This window comes from Fusarium oxysporum, chromosome IX (assembly GCF_013085055.1).
Source record: "Fusarium oxysporum Fo47 chromosome IX, complete sequence".
In the NCBI taxonomy this organism is placed as follows: domain Eukaryota; kingdom Fungi; phylum Ascomycota; class Sordariomycetes; order Hypocreales; family Nectriaceae; genus Fusarium; species Fusarium oxysporum.
Window position 1 is genome coordinate 118,920 of NC_072848.1, and position 12,311 is coordinate 131,230.

The 12,311-nt window shown below is 44.1% G+C and overlaps 3 protein-coding genes across 3 annotated transcripts; 2 read left to right on the forward strand and 1 right to left on the reverse strand.

Moving 5' to 3' along the window:
• Positions 1 to 116: 116 nt before the first annotated feature.
• FOBCDRAFT_230572 (uncharacterized protein) lies at positions 117 to 1,191 on the forward strand. The gene has a single exon (XM_031189314.3). It carries the CDS (start codon positions 288 to 290, stop codon positions 1,050 to 1,052), a length of 765 nt encoding a protein of 254 aa, XP_031033299.2. The 5' UTR covers positions 117 to 287; the 3' UTR covers positions 1,053 to 1,191.
• A 612-nt stretch (positions 1,192 to 1,803) lies between these two features.
• Positions 1,804 to 2,190, reverse strand: FOBCDRAFT_243103 (uncharacterized protein; the record flags this gene model as incomplete). Its single annotated transcript, XM_059610517.1, has 3 exons — positions 1,804 to 1,869; positions 1,906 to 1,946; positions 2,028 to 2,190. The coding sequence occupies 3 exons, from the start codon at positions 2,188 to 2,190 to the stop codon at positions 1,804 to 1,806; spliced, it is 270 nt and encodes an 89-aa protein (XP_059467810.1).
• Positions 2,191 to 3,551: 1,361 nt separating this feature from the next.
• Positions 3,552 to 4,595, forward strand: FOBCDRAFT_322538 (uncharacterized protein; the record flags this gene model as incomplete). Its single annotated transcript, XM_059612086.1, has 3 exons — positions 3,552 to 3,806; positions 3,871 to 4,530; positions 4,587 to 4,595. The coding sequence occupies 3 exons, from the start codon at positions 3,552 to 3,554 to the stop codon at positions 4,593 to 4,595; spliced, it is 924 nt and encodes a 307-aa protein (XP_059465710.1).
• Positions 4,596 to 12,311: the final 7,716 nt, after the last annotated feature.

Here is a 12,311-nt window from a genome sequence, read left to right on the forward strand (position 1 = left end):
GAACGAAAGTGCTCAGAACGCGGAGAAGGTAACTTCCCATGCAAAGCGGAGGTTTTGCATTGATGGGATTCGCAACGAAATCCCAAATATAAAAACCCACGGGTTTGTACAAACGAGCCAGAGATCCAACGCAAACGTTGGCTACTGGAATTAAATCGTTGAACCGCCTACCAGAGTAACCTTTTCTATTCTTCAAACTGGCTGAACCAATCAATCCTTGGTGCGGAGATATCAACAAACGCGCCGCTGCAGCTCTGTCTTCTGGTAGAACCAACCCACTCGCTGCCATGGACACCAACACCTCTGCCCCAGATTCTGAACTTCCCAAGTACTCCTGCCGTACCCAAGAGGAGACGGATCCAAGCTTTGGTCCCGCTCCTATTTCCAATCTCAAGGGTACTACTGGTGACAACGCGCCCGACAAGCCTGATTCTCTCGTCATCGGTTTCGGACCCATCGTGCCACGCTGGGACGTCACACCACCCGGTGGCACAAAGCTCCAGTACTATGTGAGAGTGGACACTTTTCCAGATGACGACAAGGCAACGATTGCAGCCAAAGAATTTCAAGCTGCTGCTGATTCCTGGGTTAAACTCAAAATTGGCCTTGGCTTCTCTCAAACAACTGATCGAGAGAGCGCAAATTTCTACCTCGTATATCAAGCCAACACGGAGTTTGATGAGGGAGTGCTAGCTCAAGCATTCTTCCCACATGAGATTGATCAGGATGTGATTGTTTTCTCAGATGCCTTCAAGGGGAGTAATACATCTATCTTGAAGGAAATCTTTCAGCATGAAATCGGTCACATTCTTGGTCTTCGGCACGAATTTGCCATTGTAGGTGATGACATGGGCAACAAACCTGAGGGTTTTGGTGCTAAGCAGTTCTTGGCGAAGAACCCCAAGTCAGTCATGAGCTACAACATACCCCCCAAGATTCAAGATAGCGATCGCACGCAAACTATCGAGTTCTACAAGTTGCCCAATGGATTTATGATTGGCAGCAGTCCTGTCACGGACTTTCAGCCCAAGATCCGTAGCAAGAACCGATAGATGCTATAACAAGTTAGCGCTGAGGTTTATGGATTTGCTTACTTAGTAGGAATTTATATGATATAGCATATATAGTAAAGGCACAGATAGGTTTATGGGATACTTAAATTACTTAAAATACTACCTGAAATATGTCTTACCTTAATATTTAATTAAAGTGAATTTCATTACTATATTCTTTTATCTTAATTGGTATAGCAGTGTTAATAAGTCTAGCTAGAGCTTAGACTAAATAGCTGCTAATACCTTTATAAAGCCATTAGGTTATATTATTACACTTACCTTATATTTATATTATTATAGAAATAAGAACTACTAGTTAATAAATTTAATATTAGGAGTTTTAATCTTATGTACTAACTATAGGTAGTATAAGTTGTATTTAAAGTTAGCTATAATATAAATATATTTAATATTAGAAGTTACTTAACTTAAATTAGATTTTAGCTTATCTTAGACCTAGAAAGTTTTAATAAAAATATATATTTAGAATATTAATTGTATAAAAGATTTTTTTATATAACAATAAAGAAAACTAAAAATATAAATATAAAAGAGATAAAAATGTATTTTAAAATAAAATTTAAAATATAAAAAGAGAATTTTTTAAAACAAAAGAATTATATAATAATTAACTTTAAACTATAAGACTAAGCAATTTAATGCATTTGCGGTAATAATTTTTAAGTAGTATTATTAATTCTATATATACTTAACTATAAGAACTACAAGACTTAACATTTTGCAATGCCTAATCAACGTATGCAAGAAACACCTTGCAGTTAGATGGGGTGATAAAGCTATCCATTATGTCATCCTGAATCCATTCCTTAGGCAGATAAATCTCTCAGACTTTGCAGTCATGCAGCCGTCTGCGTTTAGGAACCGGGGCGTCTGTTCCGTCGGAACCGTGCTGCAGGGTCGCAATTTATTGACCGTCAAGAGCCTCTTGTGCCAAAGCTTCCTTCCCTTAACCTTTGAGACGACGCTCGAGACCCTGGGATTCGACCACTCGGCTGTGTGGTGGATTGCCAACTACCTGGCTGAATTCTATGTGGAGGCGTAGCGCTGGAGGGAGGCTAATGCCCTGTACGAGAAGCTGCTCGAAGTCAAGACCAAGTTCTTGAGGGAGGCACATGCCAGCACCACCCACAGCAGGGAGCTCCTAAGAGCGACGGAGAAATAGATGAGGTGCCGTGGCAGCGCGCCCCGCGATGCTGTACTGAGTAGGCCTGCCAAGGGCTTGCCGTCTGATTTTGGACATAGGGCGAGGAATGATATAGCCCAAGTTCTCTTTTAATACAGGATTTTGCTTTAAGTCATTTCAAATTGCGCTTTTCTGGTTTACCGCAGCACAACGTAGTTACTGAATGACTATACGCAAAGGAAGCTGCAGCTCTCGCTAATATGGACCTTGAAGATGTTGGGCACCACAATAGAGTTGCATACGTTAGAGCTGTGGTCTTTGGGACTAAGCATGGCGCGGAAAGCCGAGGGACTCGTCTTTGGACGGTCTTTATTTGTTGTTTGATGTTTGATAGAGATGGAAGATAGTCTTATTAACCATTCAGCTATGACTTTGTATGCTAGGTCGTAGAAAATGCCATAGAAAAAAAAACCCACGCTATTAAAGTAAGGGGGCAAAGTCGTAGAAAAAGGTGTGAGGGCAAGGTCGAAGGCATTATAGTAAGTGAAATACATAAAAGTAATATATATAGAAAGATAATTATCAGTAAGCATTTTCCTACTCTAGTATACTAGCCGGTAACGGGCCCCTGTTACCTGTTTTACGCCAATCAACGGTCAAAAACGTCAACAGGGATTCCCAAAACTTGTAACAGGCCCTGTTACTGTTCAGGTCATGTTTACCAGAACGTGAAACGGGGCCTGTTATATAATACCGTAATCCATGCCATCCATGCTGAGCTCATTGTGTATAGCCAAGAGCCAACCATAGGTAACCAAAATGATTAGTTGACTTAATTCCAAGTCTAATCTCTCCTCGACTATCGCATCTCATACTTATAGCTGATAGATGGGTGCTGGTAGGTGGGTACTGCATGGTAGGGCATTTCACCTAGGAGCATGGCGTGCTTGCATACTAGCAGGATTTGTTTGACTGGTACAATATTGAGTTACCCTTAGATTAATTCCCGTTGTTTCTTATCACCCTCGTTCCCTTGGAAGATGACTTGCCTATTACCTAATGCAAACGTACTAGGGTCTGATACCCCAGTCGCGAAGCCAGATCATCAATCACATGAACTGCCGATCACCTTCCTTAATCACTAATTAGGTGAAATTAAGCATAAAACAGTGGCTGTCTATTGGATGGACATTTGGTGCGGCTGATGAATTCGCATGACCGGCGCAAATTTCCTCCTTTGCTAACTCTGCTTACCTTTTGCATCGTCTGCGCGATTTTATCACCTCTTCGTTTTTCTATCCTTCCTGGACAGTGTTCTGCTTGTAAGCCATTATTAGATGGTATATCTCAGAATGCTTCGTTTCCAACTCTTGACTATTGCGCTTCTTGCAAATGCATTCTATGTGCAGGCTCGTCGAGGTGGAGGAGGCGGCGGCGACTACGACGGTGGATCAAGCGGCGGTGGAGGAAGCAGTGACGGCGACAGTAGTGACAGTGGTCCTAGCCCAGAGGAGAAAGCACGCAGTGATCCATGTCGCATGGAAGCTGGCCATACGAGTCCAGTTTGGCTTCATCGCTGGATTGGCACGTACTACAATGGAACAGTAGTAAGTATACAAAGATTCCTTTAGCAACAAGCGAGAGCATGTGGTTATCTAACAGTTAATATAGGAAGTTTCAGTCGAGCTCGATCGTTGTAATGGAACCTGCAAGAAGTCAGAAAGTAAGGCCAATTGGGAGCTGACAGGCGTACTGGCTATACTGGATCCTATGCATGCCGCTGCAGGGAATAGTAGACCTTATATTCCACGCCCCAAGAATCCCTTCATTGGCGTGCTATATGGCTGGTCCAAGGACACCAACCAGTCCGAGCTCCTCGCAAAACGGGACGACACATTCCTCCCGCCGCCCGTCAACCTCGCCATGGAAACCGTCTCCGATTTCCACTATAACGAATTTATGTACGGGCTTGATCCTTCCGATACTGTGAGCCGCAGCAACCCAACCTGCAGGGTGCAGGACGTAACCAGTACGGACGACGGATACGAATTCGACTGCGCATATGATGGACTTGGAGTCTACAGAGCAACTGACAGCAGCCAGTTCACAGCTCCAATACACAACTCTAACGGAAGCAATCCTCTTGTGGTAGAACCTGCAAACAACACTCTGCTCTCTGGAAGCTTTGATCCCCAGTCAGCTGAATTCCAATGGAGGGGTCCCTTTCACGCATTTGCTGGATCATTTGGTCAAGATTCCATGAGGAAGTCTTACACACCTGAACGTAACTATATAACCGGAGACGAAGCTGCTTATACTGGCAATTTCACTGTGCGTTTTATAGGTACAGTGGACCTTGAGCATAGCCATGAAATGGTAGTTAAAAGTGGGCGTGATGTAAGCTGGGATAAGGACGAAGAAAAGGTTAAAAATATCACTTATTGCTCTGCAGCCTCTGGAAGATTTTATTACAAGCTTTGGGAGCTCTCTTTATTTATATCTTTGCTTTTAATAGTTTAAGAATAAAAAGGAAATTTGTTTTCTGACCGGCTCATAACTCTACGACAAGTCAGGACATAGCAAAAAAGACCATATTTAGCTCTGTCAACTTGCTAACCGAGTGAATCTGCCTTCACCGATTTGCTTCACACCCCCAAATGGCATATTATGCCGTCAACAGTTTCAACGGCATCAGCATTAGCTCTCTTCATTTGCGTCTTAATGTAATCTGCATTATCTGCCATACAAGCTCTTCAGATCTAAATCGTTAAAGAAGGCAGAAGAACTATAGTAATAAGAAGAGGATATCTATAAAGATATAATATATCTATATTAATAGCCTTTTTAATAGGTAAACTATAATACTCTATATATTACTAAGAGGGACCTTGGTTAGTAGTTTTCCCTTCTTGCTATACTATTATAATATAAGTAGCTTAACTATTATAGCCTTATATAGTAATACCTTTATATATTAAAGTTACTATAGAAAGTAGCCTTATTATATAATAACCTAGAATTTAAAGCCTACTTATATAGGCTTTTCCTTAATAAGTATTATCTCTTTTAATCTGCCTATAAAAAGGATTATATACTTATCTATAGTTAGATTAGTCCCTGGAAGATAGGGCTTAGTATATACCTTTTATATATAATTAGAGTACTCTTTAGCCGCTTAGAAGGTCTTTAGAAGATTGCCCTTATTGCTTATATTAAGCTTAGTATAATTAAAGTTATAGATACACCTTATAATTAGCTGAAATTAGTATAAGGGCACGAACTTAATAACTAAGTAAAGAGGGCGCTAATCTCTTAGGCTAGGTGCTTTTTAATAGTCTTCTATTATTATTTCCCTGTGAATTCCTAGGTAAATAAGGACCCTAAGCTATATATAAGCTATTATAATAGAGAAGCCTTCTTATTAAAGGATATATAACTATTTAGAAAAAGGGGTATTTTAATTATTAAAATTAGAATTTTTAAATAAGTAAGTAAGCTAGCTATTAATATATTTAATTTATAATTATATAAGGAAAATAAGTATTTAAAAGTTAAAATACTTATTTTTAATATAAAGAAGTTTTATTAATAGTTAGTAAATTAGAATTTATAAAAATATAAATAATTATATTTTATATATTAAAGATAATTATTAAGTAATTATACTTAGAGTTATAAGCTTATATAAGTTGTTACGACCCCAGCGGTTACGTCACGTGTACCCCACAATTTCACTCCTTTCAAGAACCAATCACGATGCAACCATGCAGGGACGACCAGCGTAGGGACGCCGTCGTCCCATGGAACGAAGCGTCCCAAGGACGACAGCGTCCGCACATATCGTCGTCCTCACATCACACACAGTAGTATATAGAACACATTCATTTGCACTTTCATAGAACTTAGCTCACCAGCTATCAATAAAGCATCTTTACATCAATAAGCCTAACACGCATTACTTGATCATTAAGAAACGTGACACTTCGCATCGCTCAGCATCACGCCCTACGTTATCTGCAAACATAAACCTAGTACGGACTAGTTTACCTGTTTGGAAACCCAACCGTCACACGTTGATAGCTCTTGTTCAGACCGTACCGCGTAACGCTGAGCAATATCCACGCAATGGCACCTGCTACTCCAAACCGCCCTTCAACCGCAGGACGTGCCCAGCACGTTACTCCCCCTGAGGAACCACGACCCCTCGCAGAGGAACTGCAGGAGGTCCCAATGGAAACGGACGAAGAGGACGAGATACAGAGTCCTCCTATTCATCCGAATTCCCATGAGGACGAAGTCAAGAAGCTCAAGAAAAGACTTCGTGACCTGGGAAAACAGCATGACACCCTCCTGGACAACGCCAAAAACAACGCCAAGATCGCGCAAAACAGGATCGAGGCCTTGGAGAAGAAGGTGGCCGACCTCGCCGAGATTGCAGAGTCACTCGGAAAAACAGCTGAGAACAGTCAGAAGCTGTACAAGGAACATATCGAACACACCGCAGCTCTTACTGCTACCGGAAAAGACCCTGGAGAGATCCTTAGACCCCGTCAGCCTGACTCGTTCAACGGCGACGCCGATAAATTACAAGGATTCCTCACCAGCCTTCGGAGTTACCAAATGTACTACCCGATTCAGTTCACCACCGAGGAACTGAGGGTTCGACACGGGATGGGATTCCTCAAGGACAAGGCGTTACGAATGATGGAGCCTATCATCCGCGACTATGTCAATAATCCACCCCACGAACGGAAGCAAATGACCAAATATGTCTATGAGAAATACGAACACTTCGAATCCGAACTCAGGAATGCTTTCGGAATCATGGACGAAAAACGAATGGCGGAAATGAAGATCCGGCAACTCAAACAAAGAGGATCAGCTGCAGACTACCTAGCTGAATACCGCTACCAGGCAGCCAAGTTAAACTGGGGCGAAGAGGCCCATATGGCACAGGTATACTTGGGACTCAAGTCCGAAGTAAAGGATGCCATGGTGAACATTAGGCCCAAGCCCAAGGATTTAAACGAACTTGCCAGCATCGCTGTAGAAATCGACAACCAGCAGTATGAACGACGTAAAGAAAAACAGGCTGAGAAACACGGAGGATCATACAACCCCCGGTGGAACACCAAACAGCAAAATGCCAATCAAGGACGCAAGAGACACGTCGACACTCAACACGGAACTGAGCCTGGACCCATGGTCCTCGGGGCCACACAGCGAGACAACAACAGAAGACCCCGCGACATGTCCAAAATCAGGTGTTACAATTGCAACAGGATGGGACATATGGCCAGCAAATGCCCGGAACCTAAGAAACCTAGAGACCCTAATCGAGGTAAGCAAACACTAGGAGCAACTAACGAACAGGACCCTCAGATGGCCATCAAGACCCAGACACTGGGAATGACACGAAGTCTGTACGACATGGCGGAAACCACCGCCCTGTATGAAGACTACACGCCAGCAAAAGAATGGAACCCGCACCCGGACAGCTCAATCAGAGAGCCCCGGGATATATTTCCCACTTACGAGGAAGCAAACAAAGAGAAACCAGAACCACGAACTAGGGAAATCCAAAATCAACTCCAGAGAGAAAGGCATGCACAAAGGATGCGAGACGAAGAAGCATACCGCAAAAGGATGGCAGAATACAACGAAAGGAGAAAACAGAAACTTCGCGACGATCCTGAATACAGAGAACGAACAAACGCCCGACACAGAAAATACAAGCAAGACAAGAAGAATAGCACACAAGATGCACCCACCGAAACCCTAGGCATGATGAGAGAACAAAGACTCTCAAAACAAGGAACAAAGGAATACCTAGAGGGTCTACAAGGGAAGGACGCTACCCCTAACAAGGGCAAGCAACCCGAAGTACTCAAACAAGTGGATGATATCCCAGTTAGAGTCACCCTACAAGACACCGAGCAGGCATTCCAAAAGGCACGAGAGGCAGGAGCAAAGATCCGCACCTACCACCATCGACAATCCCGCCACATGGGACACAGAGGAGGAGTAGCACGAGAAACCGCACGATACCTCCGCAAACAAGATGAACGCCTGGAACAGAAATGGCAACAACCCTACGAACAACTGTTCGACGAAACAGGCAGCAGGATGTGGACCTCACCCGAAGACAGGTACACCCAGGAAGCCAGAGAACATGGCGAAACAAACAAACTCGCACCCCTGAACATACGCGCCTACCACATGGACACTGCTACAAACCCACTCCACAGGGAACCAAAGTTCAACGTCAAGGACGATGTAAGAACATTTCCAACGCATTCAGAACATGAGGAACTATCGTGGCTCTCATGCAAATATCATTGGTGTAAGGAACATAGACAAAACAAGGAAGACAACGACTGCTTTCCTGTGACGATTCCTGGCACACCGAACGACAAGCCCTACCTAGCAACTGAAACAGAAGGATACCTAGTACACCTATGGTACGAAAATCTCGGAGTAGTGGAATTACGGTTCCATATGCCGTACTATCGCGAGATCCAAAAGAACAAGAACCTCTGCGAAGGAATCAAGCAAATGACGCTGGAAATCACAGAAGTTGAAAAAGAACTCGAAGCCTTGACCTTGAAAGAATGTGCGAAACAAGGAAGCACCTTCAAATCCATCGACTTCGGCGAAGGATTCGATCAGGCTTCAATCGACGACACCAGTTCGGAGGACACGATGCCAGACAGCGAACTCGAAGCCATAGAGGAATTCTTCAAAAAACCTCACGACACCAGAGGGAAGCCAACAGACGAACAAAAGAAAGCATGGCGACGATGGTGCAGATATGAGTTAGAACTCATGAAAGAACGACAAGAACTAAGCGAGGTGGATCACATCGAAGGATGTACGGATCCGGAAAAATGTCACCAACTATACCTCGAAAACATCGGAGCGTTACATGACAGACAGATGACGGAATCCGAAAAATATGAAGCACGTCTAAAGACATCTGAAAAACAATACGAAGAATTGGAAATACGCTTTCAACAGCGACTATTCGACGACGAATTCAGCAACGATTGCACCGACGGCGAAGAATGCGCAGACAGCGACTGCGAACAAACTCACAAGGACGCCTCGGGAAAAGAGATACGCTTCCTGTAACAACAGAGCCACAGGAAAGCGCCAGACAAGGACGGACAAGACCCGTACCTACAAGTGCTCTGGGAGCCACACAAGACAACAAACCCGATCGCCTAGTGCTACGAGCTCAGATCAAGGGAAGATGGCTAAACGCATGGATCGATAGTGGAGCAAAGAAGAACTTCATCGACCCAAGAATAGTCACAAAGCTAGGATTACCATGGAAGAAGAAGCGACTGTCATACCGACTTGTGAATGCGGAAGGACAGTACTTTGATTACAACAACGGTATTGTGGATCAAGAGATTGATCACCTCAAGGTCCGTATCGGAGGAAAGAATCAAGGGATAAGCTTCGACATCATACCTTTGGGAGAGAATATGGACATTCTACTTGGTATGAACTGGCTTAGACGACAAAACCCGCACATCGACTGGAGGACCGGCCAGATCACTTTCCCCAGTGACCCCGACAGCGATAGTAAAACGATCACGATGAGCAAGAAGAGATCTCAATCCACGACTAAAGGAGAAAGCGTGGACCGGCATGGAACAAAGATTCCACCACCTCCAAAAGGAGTACGACACAAGCACAAGAAAGGCCAAAGAAATAAAACAGAAATCCTAGGCATTCTCCAACAACAAGATCCAAGAAAGGACGAACCACCAACGACAAGCCAGGACCGACTAAAAAACATTCCGAAAGAATACCGGATATACGACAAACTGTTCAGAGAAGAATTAGAAACAGGAGTCCCCGAACACAGCCAATGGGACCACGAAATCAATCTCACAGACGACAACTTACCATTTCAGAAGTTGTATTCGCTCAACGAAAAAGAGCTACGAGTACAGAAGGAATACATCGACGAGATGCTAGCAAAAGGCTATATCAGGGAATCTAGTTCACCCTCAGCATCATCCATGTTCTTTGTACCAAAAAAAAACGGAAAGGATAGACCCGTCATCGACTACCGACCGGTCAACGCGAAAACCATCAAAGATCGAACCCCGCTTCCGCTCATCACGGAACTCAAGGATCGGTTACAAGGCAAAAAGATCTTCACAGCTCTAGACCTTAAAGGCGCGTACAACCTCATCCGTATCAAGGAAGGAGACGAATGGAAGACGGCGTTCAGAACCAGATTCGGACTGTTCGAATACCTGGTAATGCCTTTCGGTCTCACCAACGCACCCGCAACGTTTCAGCGGATGATCAACAGCGTACTTCGACAATACCTCGACATCTTTGTAGTCTGTTACCTGGACGACATCCTAATCTTCTCGGACAACGAAAAAGAACACAAGGAACACGTCCACAAGGTCTTGAAAACACTACAAGACGCCAAGCTATTGGTCGAACCAGAGAAAAGTCACTTTCACGTTACGAAGGTAGACTTCCTGGGACACACCATCACACCCGGAGAAATCCGAATGGAAAAGAAGAAGATATCCGCGGTAGCAGAATGGAAAGTACCCAACAACGTCAAAGAAACGCAAGCCTTCTTAGGCTTTGCCAACTACTATAGACGATTCATTAAGGACTTCAGCAAGATCGCGAACCCCTTAACAGAACTTACGAAGAAGGATAAGCCCTTCACCTGGAACGACAAGGCACAAGAAGCCTTCGACGGGCTCAAACAATCAATCCTCAGCGAACCCGTACTAGCGATGTTCGATCCCGACAAGGAAATCGAACTAGAGACGGATTCATCGGATTTCGCACTAGGAGGGCAAATCGGTCAACGAGACGACACAGGAAAATTGCACCCTATTGCCTTCTATTCACACAAGTTGCACGGAGCAGAACTTAACTATCCAATCTACGACAAGGAGTTCTTAGCAATTGTCAACTGTTTCAAGGAGTTCAGACATTACTTAATGGGAAGTAGACATCAGGTCAAGGTTTACACCGACCATCAAAATATTTCGTACTTCGCCACGACACACGAACTCAACCGACGACAATTACGCTACGCAGAGTACCTATGCGAATTTGATTTTGTAATCATCCACCGCAAGGGATCCGAAAATGGAAGAGCAGACGCAATCAGTCGACGACCAGATTACGACACTGGCACTACCAAAGCAAGAGAACAAGTGCTAGAAAAGAACGAAAAGGGAGAATACCGATTCACCCAACAAATGCAAACATTGGGATGGATACAAGCAGCAGACACCAAAGAAATTCCAGGAGATCCACAAGAGTTTATCCAAGAATTCCACGCACATCCACTACATGGACACCCAGGGGTCACCAAGACCCTGAAACGGCTATTACAGCAAGGATATCGCACGACACGAAAGGTAGTAGAAGAGGTTGTCAAACAATGCGATGTCTGTGCTAGAACGAAAGCACGACGACACAAACCCTACGGAGAACTACAACCAATCGAAGTTGCAGAACGACCATGGAGTTCAATCACTATGGACTTCATAACTAAATTACCGTTATCTGAAGACCCCTCAACCGGAATCTTTTACGACAGTATCATGGTTATCGTGGACAGACTCACGAAATTCTCAATCTACTTACCCTACAGAGAGGCAACGGACGCAGAAGTCATGGCCTACATTTTCTACGACAGGGTAGTAAGAGAACGAGGATTACCCAAGGAAATCCTATCGGATAGAGGACCGACATTTGCCTCTAAATTTTGGCAATCGCTTATGGCACTCATGGGAGTCAAACACCGGCTCACAACGGCTTTCAGACCACAGGCAGACGGACAGACAGAACGAATGAACCAAGTGCTAGAACAGTACCTTCGGTGTTACATCAATTACGAACAGGATAACTGGGTTGAGAAACTACCGAACGCCCAGCTAGCCTACAACACCGCCTACAACGAAAGTACGAAACTCACGCCGTTCGACGCAAACGCCGGATTCACCCCAAACGCGTACTACGACGCTCAAGAACCCAAGAATGTGAACCCCGCAGCCATTATCGCAAGCGACAAGCTGAAGGAAATACACGACGAACTCAAGACAGAGCTAGAA

What these genes read in the sequence shown, in the direction of transcription:
- FOBCDRAFT_230572 (XM_031189314.3), top strand. Translation starts at nt 288, where the DNA reads ATGGACACCAACACCTCTGCCCCAGATTCTGAACTTCCCAAGTACTCC.